This window comes from Sinocyclocheilus grahami, unplaced genomic scaffold (genome assembly GCF_001515645.1).
Source record: "Sinocyclocheilus grahami isolate Dianchi unplaced genomic scaffold, SAMN03320097.WGS_v1.1 scaffold29.1, whole genome shotgun sequence".
NCBI classification, from domain to species: domain Eukaryota; kingdom Metazoa; phylum Chordata; class Actinopteri; order Cypriniformes; family Cyprinidae; genus Sinocyclocheilus; species Sinocyclocheilus grahami.
In genome coordinates, this window is record NW_015505208.1 from 980,907 (window position 1) to 1,002,793 (window position 21,887).

General features: G+C 39.4%; 2 protein-coding genes across 2 annotated transcripts; one reads left to right on the top strand and one right to left on the bottom strand.

Moving 5' to 3' along the window:
• Positions 1 to 3,169: 3,169 nt before the first annotated feature.
• On the bottom strand, positions 3,170 to 8,197 carry LOC107570475 (protein Wnt-10b-like). Its single transcript, XM_016256709.1, has 4 exons — positions 7,848 to 8,197; positions 6,427 to 6,689; positions 5,685 to 6,133; positions 3,170 to 5,326 (listed from the first exon to the last, which is right to left on the bottom strand). Exons 1-4 carry the CDS (start codon positions 8,192 to 8,194, stop codon positions 4,835 to 4,837), a joined length of 1,551 nt encoding a protein of 516 aa, XP_016112195.1. The 5' UTR covers positions 8,195 to 8,197; the 3' UTR covers positions 3,170 to 4,834.
• Positions 8,198 to 13,314: 5,117 nt separating this feature from the next.
• Positions 13,315 to 17,201, top strand: LOC107570486 (protein Wnt-1-like). The gene is made up of 4 exons (XM_016256716.1): positions 13,315 to 13,415; positions 14,650 to 14,903; positions 15,065 to 15,330; positions 16,344 to 17,201. The coding sequence occupies exons 1-4, from the start codon at positions 13,315 to 13,317 to the stop codon at positions 16,833 to 16,835; spliced, it is 1,113 nt and encodes a 370-aa protein (XP_016112202.1). The 3' UTR covers positions 16,836 to 17,201.
• The last annotated feature ends 4,686 nt before the right edge of the window (positions 17,202 to 21,887 follow it).

Genomic DNA, 21,887 nt, shown 5'->3' on the forward strand with positions numbered 1-21,887 from the left:
TGTGGGGGGGGGGGGGGGGGGGGGGGGGGGGGGGGGGGGTGCTGTGTTTGTGTGCACTGGGAGTTTTGGGGGTTATGGGGTGGGCAGAAGAGGCTACAGTGGGTAGGGGTAGGAGCAAAGAGCTGGGCCGGGGGTGGGGGTGGGAGTTATAATTTAAAGGAGCCTCTCCTCTGATGTGTTTGCCAAAGTGCACCCCAGCAAACACAGTCATAAGTCGGGTTGGTTAGGCTTGCAGAACTAATGAGGGCTTGCACATTTAGGCAATGGCTTTGATGTTCTGGGTAGCTGGCTCCTTGTTTTTTCTTTCCCTTTCTCTTTTTCTCTCTATCCCACATCAAAAATGGAAGGGGAAGCTGGACAAGGAGCCCAGAAGCAGATGTTTCCAGCTGTTTTTCTTCCCCTTTTCCTTCTCTTTTGATGTACCTAAGTATGTGCAATATATATTCACATATTTCCATACCCGCTAACATCAATATCTCATGTTGTATATTAATTACACTTATCAGTCTGTTTGTCATCTTTCTATCTATCTATCTATCTATCTATCTATCTATCTATCTATCTATCTATCTATCTATCATCATCTATGAGGTAGCTAACTGAAAAATGGGTCAATGACATTTAAAAATATCCACATGAAAGGAAAATAAACATCTTTTGCAAATCTTAGTTAAAAACACATGCTCCATATTCTTGTACCCATGTTGGTTTCATATTGTTTTTAAAAATAAAAAACAAATAATTTTCAAGAAAAGTTTAAATTTAAAGGGCTCATATGATGCGATTTCAATTTTTCCTTTCTCTTTGGAGTGTTACAAGCTCTTGGTGCATAAAGAAGATCTGTAAAGTTGCAAAGACTAAAGTTTCAAATCCAAAGTTACTCTTAAAAGTTAAGAGTCAGCCACGCCTACCTAAAACGGCTCGTTCTAACATGTCTCCACATATCTACGTCACAATGTGGGAAGATTTGCATAACGCTACCCAAATGTTCACGCAAAGAAAGAAGGTGTAACTTTTATTCTCACTGTAGTATTGTTGTGGTGCTGTGTGTTTCATTGTGAAAGCGAAACTACTTTGCTTGGTCTTCCAAAAGAGGACGATATCCGCTTCGTCATGCCTAGACCTGATCCGTGCTGGTCGCTGAGGAAATACTACAACTTTGCGTTGAGGATCGCCGGATCGGCTTTCACCGTGGACGAAGCATGTCGTCACATGTGGTTGCCGCAAGCCCTCCGGACATAATGACTAAGTTTAAAAAAAAATCCTATATACATGAGATTATCTATCTATCTATCCGTTCATCCATCCATCTTTCTATCCATACAACTATCTATCTATCCATCAATCCATCCGTCTATCTATCTATCTATCAATCCATTCATCCTTGTCCATCTATACATTCATCCGTTCATCTATCTATCTATCTATCTATCTATCTATCTATCTATCTATCTATCTATCTATCTATCTATCTATCTATCTATCTATCTATCCGTTCATCCATCCATCTTTCTTTCCATACAACTATCTATCCATCCATCCATCCTTGTCCAGCTATACATTCATGTTCATCTATCTATCTATCTATCTATCTATCTATCTATCTATCTGTTCATCCATCCATCTTTCTATCCATACAACTATCTATCTATCCATTCATCCATCCATCCATGTCTATCTATACATTCATCCGTTCATCCATCCATCTATCTATCCATCCATATATCTATCTATCCATTCATCCATCCATCTGTTTATCCATCCATCTTTCTATCCATACAACTATCTATCTAGCCATTCATCCATCCATCCATGTCTATCTATACATTCATCCGTTCATCCATCCATCTATCTATCCATCCATATATCTATCTATCCATTCATCCATCCATCTGTTTATCCATCCATCTTTCTATCCATACAACTATCTATCTAGCCATTCATCCATCCATCCATGTCTATCTATACATTCATCCGTTCATCCATCCATCTTTCTATCCATAATCTATCTATCCATCCATCCATCCATCTATCTATCCATCCATATATCTATCTATACATTCATCTGTTTATCCATCCATCTTTCTATCCATAATCTATCTATCCATCCATATATCTATCTATCCATTCATCCATCCATCTTTCTATCCATACAACTATCTATCTATCTATCCGTTCATCCATCCATCTATCTATCTATCCGTTCACCCATCCATCTTTCTATCCATACAACTATCTATCTATCTATCCATGCATCCATCCATGTCTATCTATACATTCATCCGTTCATCCATCCATTTTCTATCCATAATATATCCATCAATCTATCTATCCATCCATGTCTATCTATACATTCATCTGTTCATCCATCCATCTTTCTATCCATAATCTATCTATCCGTTCATCCATCCATCTTTCAATCTATATATCTATGCATCCATCCATCCATGTCTAGCTATACATTCATCCGTTCATCCATCCATTTTCTATCCATAATATATCCATCAATCTATCTATCCATCCATGTCTATCTATACATTCATCTGTTCATCCATCCATCTTTCTATCCATAATCTATCTATCCGTTCATCCATCCATCTTTCAATCTATATATCTATGCATCCATCCATCCATGTCTAGCTATACATTCATCCGTTCATCCATCCATTTTCTATCCATAATATATCCATCAATCTATCTATCCATCCATGTCTATCTATACATTCATCCGTTCATCCATCCATCTTTCTATCCATAATCTATCCATCCATCCATCCATCCATCTATCTATCTATCCACCCATGTGTCTGTCTGCCTGTATAGTAGCTAACTGAAATATTTTCAGATGACCCAGTATTAGTACTCTGCCCTTCTGTCTTAACTGTAGCAGTGTCTGGTTGCCATTATTCTTGATGTTGTCAGTATGTTGCTTTGTATGTGTGATTGGCTGCACTGCATTTTGTTGGGGGAGGTGGGGAAGTGGGGGGGGTGGTCTATGGTCGTCCAATTTCTCTGTCTCACTCATGGGAGGAACAGCGACAGGAAATTCCCTCTCGCAGCAGCTCCAGGGTGAAATGATAAAGGAATAAAGAAATGCAAACCAGATATCCAGCGCTTTATCACACAGCGTATTCCACACCACTCTTTTTCTATTTCTCTTTTGCTCCCATCTTTATTGCCAGAGGAAATACCATGAGAAGCAAGTTTGATAAAGCCAGCAGACCGTGGGTGGTCATTTCACTCAATCCACAGCCGCCACAGTGCATCCTCATTACAGAGTCTCGTGAGGAATCATACAGAAAAACTCATTTATTCCTAAGATGTTTGTGATTTTTGTGCACTCAGAGAACTCAGACAGAGCGTAGACATCAGAAGTGCGCCTGTATTTAGTTAGGAAATCACACAGTGCTCCAGTCTCTGACAGTTGCAGATGCAGATTCACAGACAAGGACAAACAGTACTCAGCAGCACATGGTGCAACTTTGGACAGCTGATCCCTATAAGACCGGTTCATACCTCAATCGGCTTATAAAACTCTTTATGAAAACCTATCCCTGTTGCCCATTATGAGAGGTCAGATTCAGTAAAAAAAAAAAAAAAAAAACTCCAGAAGAGAAGAATTATATCTAATACACTGATCCATGACCCCTCCTCTGTTCTAGAGGGTCTTTCCTGGTTCTAAAACCTACACACATGATAAACCAAGAAAAGTTTCTTAACCAAAAATTGAGGCGTTCTTGTAACATATTACGACGATAAACGTCTCCTTAAGAATGCAAAAGGCAGCAATACATGAAAGTTAATTTATCCATATAATTAATTTGATTCCCTAAGCACTGATTGCTCAATAGTAAAGTTTATCAGATTCACTGTAATATGATTGTAATGGAAACTGTTTAAATACAGTTTAACTCAAGACTTGAGAGTATGAATGTCTTCCCATTCTTGCATCAAAGGCATCTGGCATCCAATATTGTTCAGCAGTATGAGATGAGATGTGACTGTTTTTAATCAGCTGCAAAAAAATCCACGGGAGGCACAAGTGTTCTCCAGTCGTTCCTTCACTCGATCCATCTCCGTTCTCTGATTGGTCTGTCTCTATAAAGGTTAGGATGGGGTTACACAGCATATCAACTTCACAATTGTCCTGGTTTTCATAAAAAACAACTAAACTCAGACCCCTACGCAAGGCACATTCTCAGTCGATGGCCAAGATTCGCTCCAGACTTGGGAGAGTTTCTCTACAACATCTTATGAAACCTCATAAAAGGCACTGAGATGTTCCCTTCAATTATCACAGCCATTGATTCTTCATGATCAATGTGGGCAAATATCATAATACTGCACGATACAGTGTTTCAGAAACCTCAGCCCTACTAGGATGGTATTTCACCATCAAGAGCGATTACAACATAAACTTCTCAAACATTTTGCCAAGGTAAGGAATATACATTAAGTGCACTTTTTAAATGAAAAAAAGGTAGACCGTAGCAGTGCCGATATTTCTCAGGAATAATTTGTTCCTGCTGTTATGCCTTGTTATTTGGAGGCGTGCAGATGGCGTTCGGGCCATTTGCTTGGTTCTGGAGGCTGAAGATTCCAAGCGAGGAAAAAAAGACAAATGACATGAGTCACCTCCTCCTCAATCTCTGACTTGGCATTTTGAACATAACAGCAACACAACGCAAATGGATCCCAGATGATGAAGGTTAAAGAAGGAGAGAAATGGATAAACAGACACATTGTAGGAGAGCAAAACACACAGGCAGTCACAGGTTGTTGTCTCTCGGTCCAAAAAAGAAATGGGGATTTGGATCAAAATGTGTTACTTGGGTTACTTGCACACATTAACCCACTCTGTAACCCTGCACTCCTCACAGAGCACGTAGCAGCACCAGTGGAAGCGGCAGTGACACCGTTCGCTGCGTGCCTGTTTGAGGATGTTGTGTCCTCGGCCGCAGCACAGCGACCCGCAACCATCCATGCTGGGGCTGCTCTTGTTGCAGATGCGCCCCTGCGTGCCCGGCGAATCCACTGCGGGCTCAGGATCGCAGAAGTCGGGCGACTTCTCGAAGTACACTAACTCACGGGAAATGTTCCGCCGCCGGCCTCTGAGCTGATCCGAGCTGGGGCTCTCAACAGTTCGAGAGTTGAATACTCCGTTGTTCTTGTTCTGAGAGTTTATGAAGATGGCAGTCAGAAATTTATCCCGTAGCAGTGATCCCACAAGCCGGAATTCAGGAGAAACATACCAGCAGGTCTTGAACTGGCAGCTGCCTGATGTGCCATGACACTTGCACTTTCTTCTCATGTTGTCAGTAACTACCTGTTAAGGTCAAACACATAATGAAAAGAATGTGGTATATATCTGTATATCTATGTATGGTATATCTATCTATGGTCTATCTATCTATCTATCATCTATGAGGTAGCTAACTGAAAAATGGGTCAATGACATTTAAAAATATCCACATGAAAGGAAAATAAACATCTTTTACAAATCTAGTTAAAAACACATGCTCCATATTCTTGTACCCATGTTGGTTTCATATTGTTTTGAAAAATAAGAAACTAATAATTTTCAAGAAAAATTTACATTTAATGACTGTAAGTAAAAAAAAAAAATCCGGTTGCAATTCAGATTATTAGAAAAGGTTATGATATTTGAACACATAAGACCACACCTGTCTGCCCACTCTATTATTATGAATCCGCATCCGAGCATGTATATCACGAGGAGATCCTCTGGAATCCAGCCAATCCCTAGAGAACCGTACACCAAGACGGACATCGTGACTGCAGCCGCCCCACTCCCAGGTGTCCTGCAGCGGCGTGACCTCATCCGGCAGTGGTTTGAGGAGACTGATGGGGTGGGACGAGTGCAGATTGGCCGGCAGGCTGCCGTGAAGTGAACCAAACTCAGGTGTGTTCTCTCCTGCACCTGCTACAGACACCCCACTCTGGAAAGTCTGAAGCTGGAGCTGGGTTAACTTGAGCCGGATTTTGTCATCGTCCAGGCGACGTTTAGCTTCGCAGCCACACCCACGCAACTTACCGAGGCTGCAGGCCGAAGCTACCGAGTGCACAACACCTGCAGCCAGCAGCGACAGCGAGAAGGCACTCTCTCGGAAACCTGGGACGAAAGAAAGCACTTTGACACCGCAAATATAGCTGCCAGCAGAGTAAACAGAGCCTTCAGAAAGTGAAGTGCACATGAGCCAACTGGTGAGATAATTATCTATAATGATCTTTATCTAAAATCTCATAAAAGATGTTTTCCATGGTGCAAATGCGTTAAACAATGACTCAACGCTGATATTTTCCTTCTTTGGCCAATGTAGCATTTCAATGCCCGGATTATGACTGTATTGGCTCTCTACAACTTCAACTTCAGCACTTCCCATGCCCCTTTTGCCATCAACTCACCCCTGTTGAGAATGGCACTCTGATGGGGCAACTTGCCATGGTTCTCCAGGGAGGAGCAGTTCCAGCGCTGGTCTCTGAGCTGGTGCTGGCATTCGTGAATAGCAACCTGAATGCCCTGCAGAGCAGAGGCTGTGACATCAGGGCTGCGCACACACAAACGCATCTGTTTTTTGGTCAGGCCTGCCAGTCGTAAACACACTGCGTTGGGGGTAAGCACTGGCTCTCCTGCCACCTTCAGGCCAAGGATGTCATTGCCCAGTACCCTGAGAAAGGAGAAAATTAATTTTATAGCAGTGATATCATTATGAAGTAACACCGCATGCAGTAAATATTGCAGAAGGCTGGTGTTACTTCGCATCACATGTGGTCTTTTTTAAATGACTCACATATGTGAAGAAATTATGACAATGAATTCAGTCATTAACGAGAAGCAGGAAAATATTGTATCAGGAATGGATGCTTTTATGGTGCCATATTCATTTCAAACAATATGATCAATGCATGTTTACTGGAACGGCAAGGAAAAAAAAGTTGCAAATTCTGTTGCTTTTTATATCAGAAGTTGTGCGATTAAGTGCCCTGACACTCAAACAAGGCTGTGACCTTGCAAGAGGCATACATAAAACTTCCATGAATCTTCAAACGCCCTGCTTTCTATCAGTGTCTTGGCATGCCTGAGGATAATCTGATGAGAAAATGACTTTATGGAAAAGATTTCTGTGCAATATTATATCCAAATCATAACACGCTGATGTTAATAAATACATTATGCCCATCGACAGTTTTGAGAAGTGAGAGAACATCCATAACCACACAGTTACAATAAGATTAAAACTGTTTCTGGTAACAATTACCAGAATAAACTCTAGTATCTATTCAATTAATTTTAGGAGGTAATTGTTACTAACACCTGTTTAACTAGTGAAACCCGTACCAGCAACAGTTAGAATAGCCTACATGCTAGTTAGTATCTGAACAACAGATTCCCATATATTCAATGCCAAACATGTGCAGTTTGTTACCAGTAACAATGGAGGAGTCACTTGTCTAGTAGCAAAGGAATGAGTACTAGTATGTGATGATTAAGTAGCCTTCTATTGACTAAAAAGAGATACTTATTGGACTACATAGGCTACAAATAGTAAAAACAGTACTGATAATATTAAAAAGACACTAATTCGTTTTAGATACAAGTAGTTTACTAGCTTACTAGTTTTAGATACTAGCAGCCATGGCGCGAAACTGGAAATCTTTTTTTATATATATATTTAAAGTTATAAATAAATAGCCTAGTAAATTAATAATTTTAGACTATTACAAATAGGCTAATCATTCATTTGAATCACTGGTTTTCCAAAACAAACAGTCCGTTTAGGCTACTCCAACAGATCCCATGAAGGCGCCTCTACCTTTCTACTTACGTGAACGCAGGTGACAGAAGCGCTGCAGTCACAATCAGGACTCGTCCCAAATTCTGTCTGTGGGGTAACTCCATTGCGCTGAAAGCTTTTCTCGACGGGACATTAAAACACCTGTGGGATCGCTTTAGAGAGCAACTGGAAATTAGTTCAGTCGTTTGTGTGAGGAGCGGGGAGTTGAGCAAGCAGCATTTGATGAAGCTTGGGACGGGAGCGTGTATGTCACTGAGGAGAAGGAGGAGGAGGAGGGGCGCCGTCAGGGTGGGCAAACATCGCCTGAGGCGCTTGTTTTTAAACACGATGAAAAAGTAGCAAGGCCTGTCAAACTTATTCCTAAAACTGCATGTCATAATCGTGACACCCACCAATAGTGGTCATATATCTGACTATGAATAAATCAGTTTCAGTAGAAGCGACAAAACAATACTGTCTCATAAGGGACGCAATATTGACAACAAGGGCATTGACTATATTTGGATCTTTTTCGTATCAAGTGCACTGAGCAACACGTGCTAACAATATTACCAGTTTTCGATGTAGCCTATAGCCTATTTGTTTGTTTTTTATCCACACAAATTATAGCCTATAGGCATTAGTTTTGTTTATGTGACCATCTGACATGCAAAACCGACGTTTAATCTAGGCTATTTGTTTATATCAGTTTCTACTTTTTGACACAAAACATTACATGCATTATATTTTCATATTTGATTTCATTTTATCACTAGTAGGTAGTAGCCTACTTGCACCATAACATTTATGCAAAATAGTTTTACGATCGTTTTTTAACGATTTGTTTCCTTTTGAGGTGTTGCAATGGCATTCTGAGGTGCTGTTTTAGCAAATTATGCCATTTAGCGGTAGAATATTAAAAGAACCGATAACTGATAAGAAAAGTATAAATAATGATGACAGACAGACAGACAAACAAATAAATAGGCGTACGGTTAATTCAGCCAACAGAAATCTATCTCATTTGAATAGCAGCTTTAAAATGTATGTAAAACTAAAGTGACGATCTGTCAAATATAATTACAGATGAATAAAATCGAATTTTGAAGTATTAATTATTCAAATGAATTATTCATTCTGAAACTCATAAAATCAAGTAAAATGCTATGGATGGAAAGCTACTGCAATTCATTTTCACTGCCCAAAACAAAACTGCCTCTCTGCTGAATCGCTGTTGTATTGTATCCTAGAACCTGTGACTTGTTCAGTGTTACTTATCATTTGCAGTGTGTGCATTCTTTGTATTTACTTATTGATCTATTTTTCTTGTTGTCTATTTCTGTTTGTTTATAAAGTAGGCCTATTATCTGACCTGTCTGCACTGCAGAACTTGTGACAAGACATTTTGCTCCCCGGTAAACGTATATGTGAACTAGGAGCTAAACTAAACTAAAAGTCATTCATATAGGCTACAATACGCAGGGCAGCAGCAGGCAAGCGTGCGCTTCTTCTTGAACAACGTTCATGTGTTCGCCCATCCTCCCACTCAGAATCAGTTCAACAGTTCACCGTGCAGCCTAGTTCACTTTAATTAAGCCCACATTCATCATTTTCCCCGACACTCTTAATGAGAAGGCTTTGCTGACTGTTGCTGCAGATAGCCTAGAGCACTACTGGAAAATAGACTTATTTCGTTTGTTTGTCTATACACGTCTGAGTTTGTGCTTATAATTAGTCCCATAACTGACCATGATGGAGAGGTTGTCGTCAAGGCTCATTGAAAGGGATACGCAATTACATAGTGGGCCAACAAATTATGCATAATGCACATAATACATTTCTTCAATAGACAAGCTGCTAGTGTTTTTTTCCTTTTTTCATGTATAGCTGCAACGTAGGCATGATGGCACGACAAGAAGACTTGAATATAGTAGGCTACTGCTAAATGTATGAATAAACCAGAATATTTGAGGCATTAGCAGTTTACAAGATTAAAGAATTATCGTGCTGGTGGTCAGCTATGCACAGCAGGTGAAAAAACCCTTTAACTGACCCTAGAACTTGCTTCTTATCTTAATTAATATTACTATTAACAGTAGTAGAACTAGGATTAATGTCACGAAATTGAGTTAACTCCCCCACTTTTTGGGCTATTCTCGAAGATCAATTCTTGTATTGGAGCTAATCACCTCTATTCCTCTCTTTAAGATCTGGCAACGAAAAGTGCATTAGCATTTTGCCATGGCGTGTATATCTAAGTGGCTTAAAAAGTGATTTGAAGTTGATTTGTATATAAAAGGCGTCCCTTTAACCGGATTGCCGCTAATCTGCGCCACATCGCATGAGTGTTTCAGGAAAACCTGTTTAAGATCCTTCAAGAGTATAAGAGCAGGCTAAGCCCAGAAAAGCAGCCCTCATTAAATACCACTAACAAAAGCGCACTTCCTTCAGTTAGCCATTTACTTCAATCCCTCAGAGAAAAAAGTGCTCTCTCTCTCTCCTTCTCTCCGATTCTTTCATGGTGACATCAAACACCTTTATGTGCTCAAAATACGCTGATTTAATATTTGCCAATTGCTCCTAATTCTTTGCGCAGACGATGCCATAAATGTATGGAGTCAAAACTGACAGCAAAATACCATTTGATTCGTGCCTTTACTGACCATATGCGATCAAGGGAGGTCTGCAGTCCAGATGGTGAACAGTTTTATCTAGACTCTTTGGTGTCACAATTTAAACTCAGACGTGTTGAGTTATTTATCTGTAACGATTTCTTGTTTTACTTCTCTCCGATTCTTTCATGGTGACATCAAACACCTTTATGTGCTCAAAATACGCTGATTTAATATTTGCCAATTGCTCCTAATTCTTTGCGCAGACGATGCCATAAATGTATGGAGTCAAAACTGACAGCAAAATACTATTTGATTCGTGCCTTTACTGACCATATGCGATCAAGGGAGGTCTGCAGTCCAGATGGTGAACAGTTTTATCTAGACTCTTTGGTGTCACAATTTAAACTCAGACGTGTTGAGTTATTTATCTGTAACGATTTCTTGTTTTATTCGTTCTCTAAAATGTAAAAAATGGTAAGAATAGCCTATTAGAGATTATGGAACGACTTGCAACATCAGTGAAACTTCTTAGAAATGAGTTACCGGGGTTAAATTACCATTAGAAGTTCTAAGACTGTAAAAAAAAATTCAGATTTATGCGATTAATTTTAAGGTTAAAAGATTTGTAACGCTGTCTTTTGTTGACATGTTCGTTGACATGTTCCTATAAAACGTTTGCTATTAACCTTTTTTAATTAAATGTCGATGTTGAAATGCGATGATATGATGGAATAATTATTGTGAACAAATTAATTAGATTACCATAATGAACTCCCATCCAAAATGTTAAATCCCCACGTTTTCTATTGCTGTTACAACCGTAACGTTACAACCCAACACATTTAAACGGGTTGGGGATGAATTATGGATTTTAACTTGTGGCAGACAATTATGTAAATATATCGAAATATGAGAGACACCCAACACCCAAAAGACGTTGAGTTACAGACTTTGAAATCAAAATGTGTTACTACACTGGTCAAGCTCCATTTAAAACTAGAAACTGAAGCAGCATTTCAGATTTATGCGATTAATTTTAAGGTTAAAAGATTTGTAACGCTGTCTTTTGTTGACATGTTCCTATAAAACGTTTGCTATTAACCTTTTTTAATTAAATGTCGATGTTGAAATGCGATGATATGATGGAATAATTATTGTGAACAAATTAATTAGATTACCATAATGAACTCCCATCCAAAATGTTAAATCCCCACGTTTTCTATTGCTGTTACAACCGTAACGTTACAACCCAACACATTTAAACGGGTTGGGGATGAATTATGGATTTTAACTTGTGGCAGACAATTATGTAAATATATCGAAATATGAGAGACACCCAACACCCAAAAGACGTTGAGTTACAGACTTTGAAATCAAAATGTGTTACTACACTGGTCAAGCTCCATTTAAAACTAGAAACTGAAGCAGCATTAAGCGCTGTCTCGTGTCTTTAATATTCTCCTTTTCATTTAACCCAGATTTTTCACCATAATTATAGCATGACGTTTCCACTTGATGTGCTTTATTTAGGCTAAACAGTACAGACGGGTGAGTGCAGAGCGCAAGCATGGACATCTATAAAAAAAATTACGCGCAAGAGGGAGGAGACGCAGTTAAGGGAGTAATGCATGCAAGCACCCCGAGTAAAAAGGCCAGTTTAGATGTTTTATATTCCCCTCTTACTGTTACCGTGTCGCGACACCATCCACGCAGAGGGAGCTGAAGACACAAGTGGCGCGCGCGCACACACCCACTGCAATGAGAAGGAATAAAGCTGCTCTGCATCTACGGAAGACTCCTGAAGGAACTGCATTTGATATGAATTCGCTTGAATGTATCTGAGGAATCTCTGGACGAGGATTACAAAATGATATGTAATTTAAAGTGCCTATAACGGACCCTTTCTTCATCTCCTCTCCTTTATGTCGGGGTTTGCCTCCTGTATTCATTGTGCCCAATGAGAAGAATTAAGCTATCCGTCCATTCAGTTCCACTCAAAAGGAGGGAGGGGAAAAACAGAGGGAGATGAGAGCAGCAAATCCCTTTTTTATTCATCTTGTAGCGTTCAATAAGTGAACAATGTGTCGCCTATCAGTCACCGAGGGGATCAGGTCTACGGGACTGTCCCACACGCTCAGTGCTGCGAGCAGAGCATCACTAACACACAGACTGTAAGAGCAGCAGCAGCAGCGGCGGCGGCACTGGCACTGGCATCCCACCCAGGACCCTTTCTGTGATTTCTACGCTGATTTTATGAATACACTTTGACCCACGCTGTCAGTCGCACTGGAATGTGGAGTGGTAAGTGGATGCTTCTTGCAACAAACTCGCAATTCCTTCAATTTTATCATGTTTAAATAAAGGTGCAGCCTTAAGGAGCATCTTATAAAAACATATAGGCACTGTATGGTTCGTGAGTTGCTGTATGATTCTTTGGAGACTTCTTTGGAAAAGCGTGTTCATGTTCTTTAAAGCATGAGACGGTTTTCGAAAAAGCTAGAAAATAAAAAGCTATTTAAAAGGTCATTTTATTTTGATTCTCATCATCACCTTTGTTTTTATTTATTTATATAGATTTGTTTTGAATGTAGGCTGATATATTTTTGTGCAGACTGATATGTTGTTTTTGTTGAGAAGATTACAGAATCGTTTACTAACCGTATTTTGATACTAATTTAAAACATACACATCCCACAAAATTAAAAATGTCCTTGCATTAAAAGCTAAAACATAAATATCAATCCTAATTTCTGTGTACTACCCTAAGGATTTTCCTATTGCTTTTAATTTAGTAATTGTCAAGATGCTCACTAGCTCCTCTAATATAGAAAGTTCCTGACATCGTTTATTTTTGCAGGAATTTGATTTGAGCTTAATTGGTTAACTTTGCCCTTCCAGATATAATGCGGGTACTCGCGTTGCTTCTCGCAGTCAAAGCGGCATGTGTCCTCCTGGTCTCCTCTCTCACTGGCACAGTGGCGGTGAACAACAGCGGCCGGTGGTGGTAAGATACAGCAGACCCATAATATATATTAGGCTATGAGGTATTTAGTAGGCTACATATGTAGTACGTTCATATAGAATGCCAACAACTGAAGCTTTTTCTTTTGTAAGCTGGTGCACAATATCTGTGATCAATAACTAGTTCAAAGTCTCCTAGATCTTTAGTGCATACAGCAGTAAATTAAACGATCAAACCTGTTAGACAAGCTACAGATGTCATTTAGTGGTTGGAGTGAATCTGTCATTTACTTTGTTAGTTGCACTGCATACGCGGAGCTGTTGCCTACCTTTATTTTAGAAAAAGAAAAAAATATTATATTAAGCCTACTGATATAATAAAGTAGAGCGAAGTTATGTTTCAAGTAGAGAAGTCAAACTCTGTTCCCAAATAAATAAATGCAATCTCATTTAGCCTGTTTACGCCCGCGCGCTCTCTCTCCCTCTCGGCTTCTCTCTGTCATTTTGACAGTGTGGCTTGAACACGGGACAAGATTTTTCAATCCAATGTGGGATAAATTAAATGCGGATTTATTTTATGGCTGGGAGCAGTTCCTTTCCAGGTCGTTTTCAGGGTCGAATTCTTGTAATGTGCTGAGCATTCCGGAGTAGGTAAAAGACACGACGTGTCATAACGTTGAAAGGAGAATTAAAAATGATATACTCTAATATAAAGTATATCGGTCATGATAACGGCGAAAAGTAGAATTAAAAATGATACATCTAATACTCTACGAAGAAAGGTTTTGTTATTTCTTTAATATATTATATTATAAAAATATGCCTGATTTTATATCATAGCCTATACATTAAATGTAGCCTATGTGTTATTCAGAGGAATTATAAAATTCCGTATCTGATTGGTTCTTTGAAAAGTTTTGTGTTAAGCAATTTTTCAGATTAGATTTCAGTTTCACTGGACATGACTTGGACCTGTTGCAGCATACTGCCATTTGCATTGAGAAATAGGCATACATTGGCTTATGTGCAATATTACGTCATTAACATTTTATATTCATTTTGCTGTGATAACTCCTTCCATGCATTCTAATGAAACAGTTATTTTTTTTAGTAAAAATGTCTGTGGTTCTCATCTCACAAACTAAAAAATCTATGAGAAAATGACAAGAAAACAGCCTAAAGTCCCAAAATCTTGAATGATTTGCATCTCATGCCAGTCAGATGAGAAAACTCTTTTTTCCAAGTTACCGAAGTCAACCTTTCTGTTTCTCCACCAGGGGTATTGTGAATGTGGCATCCTCAGGCAATCTCCTCACCAACTCCAAGAATGTGCAGTTGGTGTTGGACCCCAGCCTGGCGTTGCTAAATCGTCGTCAGAGAAAACTAATCCGGCAAAACCCGGGCATCTTGCACGCCATTGCAGCAGGCCTGCATACAGCCATCAAGGAATGCAAATGGCAGTTTCGTAACCGCCGCTGGAACTGTCCGACCACCCACAGCCCCAACATCTTTGGCAAAATTGTCAACCGAGGTGAGCATGGCTTCTCAGAGTGACATTATGAAAGCTTTGAACAACGCACACTATTCATATCTCATACAGTGAAACGGGGGAATATGGAATTACATATTCATATTTTCTGTATGGAGACACAGCATGATAGAGATTCTAAGTTGTGCTTATTGTTTTGTTAGGTTGCCGTGAGACTGCATTTGTGTTTGCCATCACAAGTGCTGGTGTTACTCACGCCGTGGCTCGGTCCTGCTCTGAAGGAACCATTGAGTCCTGCACCTGCGACTACCGGCGCCGGGGTCCTGGAGGGCCAGACTGGCACTGGGGAGGCTGCAGCGATAATGTGGAATTTGGCAGGATGTTTGGGCGAGAGTTCGTAGATTCCAGTGAGAGGGGCAGAGATCTGCGGTATCTGACCAACCTGCACAACAATGAGGCAGGGAGAATGGTAAGAGACAATCAAAAACCATTTGTCTCCTCCAAAAGCAGATGACATTAATAGATCTATCAATACACGGAGTGCCCCAAAGTACAGATGGAAAGCTGCTGAAATGACATTTTATCAGCCTAAAATGGTTATTTTTATAATTTAAATTAATTTAATGAATTATAACCAATGAAATACTAATGAACTCATTAGTTTAAAATTAATCTAACATGGCACATTTACAGATTTGTTTAATCCAAATATTAAATGGATAAGAAAAAAATAGACATTATTATTATATTATATTAGTTTAAATATACAAATAATCAACTAATAAATACATTTAGTTTATTTTAAAGTTAATGTAACATGACACATTTACAGATTGTTTTTTATCAAGGTCTAAAATGAGTAAGAAAAAAGACAATATATTATATTATAGTAGAAAATATTTTATGTTTAAATCTACAGTCAAAATAAATAAATACAATTAGTTTAAAATAAATGTAACAGCACATTTACAGATTGTTTTTTATCAAGATCTAAAATGAGTAAGAAAAAGACAATATATTATATTAGACAATATGTTGTTTAAATATACACGGTCACAATAATAAAATAATTTAATTAGTTTAAAATGAATGTAACATGGCACATTTACAGATTGTTTTTTATCAACGTCTAAAATGAGTAAGAAAAAAGACACAATATATTAATTATATTATGTTACGTTTTCCCCCCCTAAAAATATATAAATATAAACTTATATATAATATAAATTTATTGATTATAATTTAAATGTCATTAAAGGTCTATCAATACACTTTATGTGTGTGTGCATACATATATATATATATATATATATATATATATACACACATACATACAGTATAATAGTTCATCCATCATAGTATATTTGTGAAGAAGTTGATCCATCAACCATAGATCCAAAAAGTGTATTTGTTAAGAATTGAAATATTAGTGTATAAATTATTTTGCACAATATATATTAATTTTCATTCCTCTCCCTACAGACAGTCGCATCAGAGATGCAACAAGAGTGCAAGTGTCATGGGATGTCTGGGTCCTGCACTGTGCGAACATGCTGGATGAGACTGCCCAGCTTCCGTGTAGTGGGAGACTTCCTGAAGGACCGTTTCGATGGCGCGTCCCGAGTAGTGTACGCCAACAAAGGCAGCAACCGTGCGTCCCATCGAGCCGACCCCCGCCACCTGGAACCGGAGAACCCAGCACATAAGCTCCCTTCGGCCCGGGACCTCGTGTATTTTGAAAAGTCACCCAACTTCTGTTCCTACAATGGCAAAACAGGCACACATGGCACTTCGGGACGCACCTGCAACAGTTCATCGCCGTCGCTGGACGGGTGCGAGCTGCTGTGCTGTGGACGGGGATATAAGACTCGAATGGAGCAGGTCACAGAAAGATGCCACTGTACTTTCCACTGGTGTTGTCATGTGAGCTGCCTCAACTGCACCAGTACACAGACCGTCCATCAGTGTCTATGATCAACAAACTGACAAACTGGAGGCAAAGGTCCCAAACTGGGTATTGAAACTGTGGCCGCTGGGGTATCTGGAGGTTATATAGGAATGAATAAACATGGAGAAAAGAGATAAGATAGCACAGTTAAAAGGGACTAACAATCTGTTGGTTGAATAGGCACGTATATTCAATGTATTAACTACTGAGAAAAGTTCAAAAGTACATGTGCAGAACTCTTAGCTGATGGTAGTCCTTGAAAAACACGATATTTTGGAGATGTTACTGCAGCATAGGGCTTCAAATCAAACGAAATGGGTCGAGAACCACTATGCACTATGCACATGTAGACACAGTTTAAAATTCAGCATGCTGAAGCACTAGTCCTGAGGTTCTAGTTTGTCTTCCCTTCTTCCGATCTCCGTCTCTGGTGCTCTGGGGAACATGGAAGCTAAAAAGTAGTTACTGGACACAGTTTGACAGATGTTCCTGTGGTTAGCGAACCACAAGCATGCTCTCTCATAAACCAGCTCAAAACTCTAACAAGAGGGCGGTTCTTTAAAATATTTTAGCGTTTTGTTTTCTTTAGCTGCAGTCCTACTCGTCTCACATAAAACTGTGTGAAGTGCTTCTCAAGGGATGGGGCTTCCTTTTCCGATTACTATGTAGCGGAATCCCGAACTCGGCCCAACCTCTCGTGATTTCCCATTCGGACTTGCCACACTTCCCGTCATTGCTTTGATTCTCCTGACATTATTTTTAATACCATTTATTATTATGTGGTATACCATGTTATTGAACTGATGGAAAAGTATTGGGAAGAGAAAATTAAGATTGACCCGAGATTGACTCGTCGATTCGGCTCTGACAGAAGCAAGTTTACCATTACAGAAACTCTTTTGGGAGAGAAGAAGACTTCTGTCAGAAGTTGTCTACATCGATTACGCACAAGTTCATACTAGTTTTGAAAAAAGTGTGTAAAGATAATCCTGTAAATGCCCTGCTACCTAGTTTACAGTGGACAAACAGTTCACATTCATGTTTTTGAAAGAGCCACAATTATGGAAACTGTATTTTGTATGTCAGCTAACATAACCAAAATGTTGTAAATATTATAAATAGATATGATCTATATATTTATGCTGCAACTTGCAATGTGAGAAAATGATTTAATCTGAAAGTGGGGTGAATACACTCTCATTATTTACGGAGTAATTCCAGCCAGTTGTGTGCTAACTTATATGATGATAGGCCACATAGATCTCAGAGACATGATTACTTTGTCAAATTCCTGATTTGCTTGTCTCTTGACACTTGTGTTTTACATGCACTGAATACCATCTTTTAATATTGTGAATGAAAAGTATTTTGTTTTCTTTAGCTGCAGTCCTACTCGTCTCACATAAAACTGTGTGAAGTGCTTCTCAAGGGATGGGGCTTCCTTTTCCGATTACTATGTAGCGGAATCCCGAACTCGGCCCAACCTCTCGTGATTTCCCATTCGGACTTGCCACACTTCCCGTCATTGCTTTGATTCTCCTGACATTATTTTTAATACCATTTATTATTATGTGGTATACCATGTTATTGAACTGATGGAAAAGTATTGGGAAGAGAAAATTAAGATTGACCCGAGATTGACTCGTCGATTCGGCTCTGACAGAAGCAAGTTTACCATTACAGAAACTCTTTTGGGAGAGAAGAAGACTTCTGTCAGAAGTTGTCTACATCGATTACGCACAAGTTCATACTAGTTTTGAAAAAAGTGTGTAAAGATAATCCTGTAAATGCCCTGCTACCTAGTTTACAGTGGACAAACAGTTCACATTCATGTTTTTGAAAGAGCCACAATTATGGAAACTGTATTTTGTATGTCAGCTAACATAACCAAAATGTTGTAAATATTATAAATAGATATGATCTATATATTTATGCTGCAACTTGCAATGTGAGAAAATGATTTAATCTGAAAGTGGGGTGAATACACTCTCATTATTTACGGAGTAATTCCAGCCAGTTGTGTGCTAACTTATATGATGATAGGCCACATAGATCTCAGAGACATGATTACTTTGTCAAATTCCTGATTTGCTTGTCTCTTGACACTTGTGTTTTACATGCACTGAATACCATCTTTTAATATTGTGAATGAAAAGTATTTATTATTGTACGATGGCTTTTTTTAGAGAGGAAATGCTGATAAAAGGAAATATTTGAGCTCAGTTTAGAAGAGTTGTTTTCATATAGAGTAATAGCACAATAAACTTTATATTTTCATTATTTGTGTTTTCAGCGAACCACTCATTTCCTAACAGTGCTCACAGTTTGTGTTCAATAACAGGTTTGTCTTTCCATATGTTCCACAGCATATTCGCCTCAGCTTCATTTGTGATCCATCAATCATTTCTCTGAACCGCAAACTGGTATGACAGGGTATGTCTAAAGCACTTAACCTAAAATCAACAATGTGACTGTGCAAGTATATCCGTTCCTCTAAACATCATTCCCACCACTAAAAGCACAAGAGCAGCCCTCTTCTTCGAACAGTCATGCACCCTAAATCCACAGTAACCGCTGAGGGGAATTTGGGCAGTGGCGTAACAGCGTTAAATCTGTGTGTTTTCACGACACTAGAGGTTTTGCTTCACTTAATGTCAGAAACAAAATAAAGAAATGGTATTAGAAATAATGACAGGCTGCGTTGCCCCCACCCTGCTGGCGAGGCCGGTGCAACCTCAAGAGTTTGGATGAAGGCAGACGATTCTTTCTCTCACTCACCGCAACATATCGCAGGGCCACTGAAGGTGAGCAAGACGGAGCGCTGGACCGCTGTTGTCGTCACATCCGCATCCCAGAACTGAACTGTCAGCAGCCATTACTCCAGTCTACAGTGTCACATGATCCTTTAGAAATTATTTTAATATGCTGATTTGATGCTCTAGAAACATTTCTTCTTATTATCAATGTTAAAAATGGGTATGCTGCCTAACATTTTTGTGGAAACTACCATTCTAAGGTTTGGGGTTTAGGTGAAAAAAATTCTATAAAGACTCACCAAGGATGCACTGAATTGATCAAAAGTGACAGTTAAGACATATACTGTTACAAAAGATATCTACAGTTTTCTAATTCAAATCAATGCAGTTTTTTGTTTACTTGCTGTTCATCAAAAAAAGAAAAAGAAAAGACTTGAGCAGCAAATCTTAATGATATTAAGAACCATTATTAATTGAGCACCATTAATAACTGAAAATCAGCATATTAGAACAATTTCAGAAACATCATGTGACACTGAAGATTGGATCAGTGGCTCCGGCAAAATCTGCTTTTCCATCAAAGGAATAAATTATATTTTAAAATGCAATCTAATAAACAATGGTTATTTTAAATATCAATAATATATTACAATGTTACTGTTTCTACTGATTTTTTTTTGCATTTTTTGCATTTTTAAAAATTAAATAAATGCTGCCCTGTTGAGCATAAGAGATTTCTTTAAAAAACATCTTAATTATTCAAAACTTTTGACTAAGTACTTACACGGGGCAAAAACAATGCACATTTTACACACAAAAAAAAACTTTTACAACAAAATACCTTCGAAAACCATAGCTTTGTGGGCTGTGCTCCGACATATTGTGTATAATGCCTCCGATGACCCAAGTTTGAATCTGAGATCAATGTCCAATCACTATCCTATCACCTCCTGTCTCTTTTCCACTGTCCTAACCAATAAAATTCAACATGCCCAACAGATAACTTGAAATGCTTCCCTACATGAAAGTGAAATAATAATAAATAAAATAAAAATCAGTATCATAAACCAATCTTCGATCTTACAGGAATTTTCTGTATAGATGCATATGCATTACAAGGCAAAATAGTGCAAGAATGCAGAGCATTAATTAAAACGGGAAATATATAGTTAGAATAAGAAGAGAAGGATAGAAAAGAGGGATAAAGAAGCAAAGTCAGACTGCATTCCCAGGCACTGGTGGGTTGAGGGAGGAGGGTGGAGGGCTACTGTCATTGTGGGAGTGCTGAAGAGTCACTGATAATTAGCTCAATTAGTGACAAAGGCAGTGTAATAAATACCGACTTAGTGTCTGGGTCCCTGCTGTCCACTCTCTACACGGCCTGTGATGCAGCCAGGGACTGACGGACAATTCATTAAACCGACAAAATACCCCACCGTCCAGGCGTGACGCTGCGAGTTAGCCCCCTACAGGCCCGGCCCATTGTTCTAATTGTCTGGGTTGGAGTCGCTTTCTGGCCATCTCCTCCTCGCCCCCTCCTTCGTCCTCTTCTTTCAAAAAACCCAAGGAGTTAATGCCCCTACCTAACTCTGTAAGTAGGTGATCAGGTTGGGGGAAACAAAAAATGGAAAGGGTTACTCTGGAGGGAGGGGTACGGTGGGATTAGGGTCCGAGGGTTGCCCAGGAGTGTGAAGATCGGCCCCGATCGGAATGTCGTAAAGATGAGTCTAGAAGCTCGGTTGCAGGACAAAGCGAGAGTTAATTAGGAAAGATTGAAGGAGTTGGCGACAATGGGCCGCCACCCGAGTCGAGATGAAATTGCTTCCGCGGATTATTGGGGAGCGAGTGTGTGGGTTGCAGAGATGTGTGCACCGGGAGGGGTTCGAGCAGCCTTGGATTGATGGCTGCCCTCTCTGGTTAGGGAATAGGGGACAGGGGAGGCTGACCGGCTGTTCCCACAGTCTGTTCTGCAGCAGCCACCTTTGACACACGGGCCTGCCAGGCGGCAAGCAGCGAGGGAGGCTGGGAAAGGGAGGAATCTCGAAACCCAAGAGCTCTTAAAAGCATAAATTCATTTTGCTTTCCATGCCAATAAGGATCATGATGGCCGTATGCAAACGACAGAGTCAAAAAAAGCGCAAATTCAGAGTCGCTGATTGCGATAGATGCAAAACCACAAGCTGAAAACTCGTTAACACTGTACATCTCTATTTAGTAACGTGGTCGAGAGATTTTATGAATTGCCGTTTCCCTTAATTGGAGCGCTCTGCTCTTTTTCCAAAACGGAGCAATAAAGTTTTAATTCAATAAGTGCCCTTGAGG

Excerpts from the sequence above, each read along its gene's own strand:
- LOC107570475 (XM_016256709.1), bottom strand. The coding sequence starts at position 8,194 with ATGACATGCAGTTTTAGGAATAAGTTTGACAGGCCTTGCTACTTTTTC. Across the intron at positions 6,690-7,847 it reads CTTCTGTCACCTGCGTTCAC|GGTACTGGGCAATGACATCC; the intron begins GTAAGTAGAAAG and ends CTCCTTTCTCAG. Across the intron at positions 5,327-5,684 it reads ATAATAGAGTGGGCAGACAG|GTAGTTACTGACAACATGAG; the intron begins GTGTGGTCTTAT and ends TGACCTTAACAG.
- LOC107570486 (XM_016256716.1), top strand. The coding sequence starts at position 13,315 with ATGCGGGTACTCGCGTTGCTTCTCGCAGTCAAAGCGGCATGTGTCCTC. Across the intron at positions 13,416-14,649 it reads AACAACAGCGGCCGGTGGTG|GGGTATTGTGAATGTGGCAT; the intron begins GTAAGATACAGC and ends TTTCTCCACCAG. Across the intron at positions 15,331-16,343 it reads ACAATGAGGCAGGGAGAATG|ACAGTCGCATCAGAGATGCA; the intron begins GTAAGAGACAAT and ends CTCTCCCTACAG.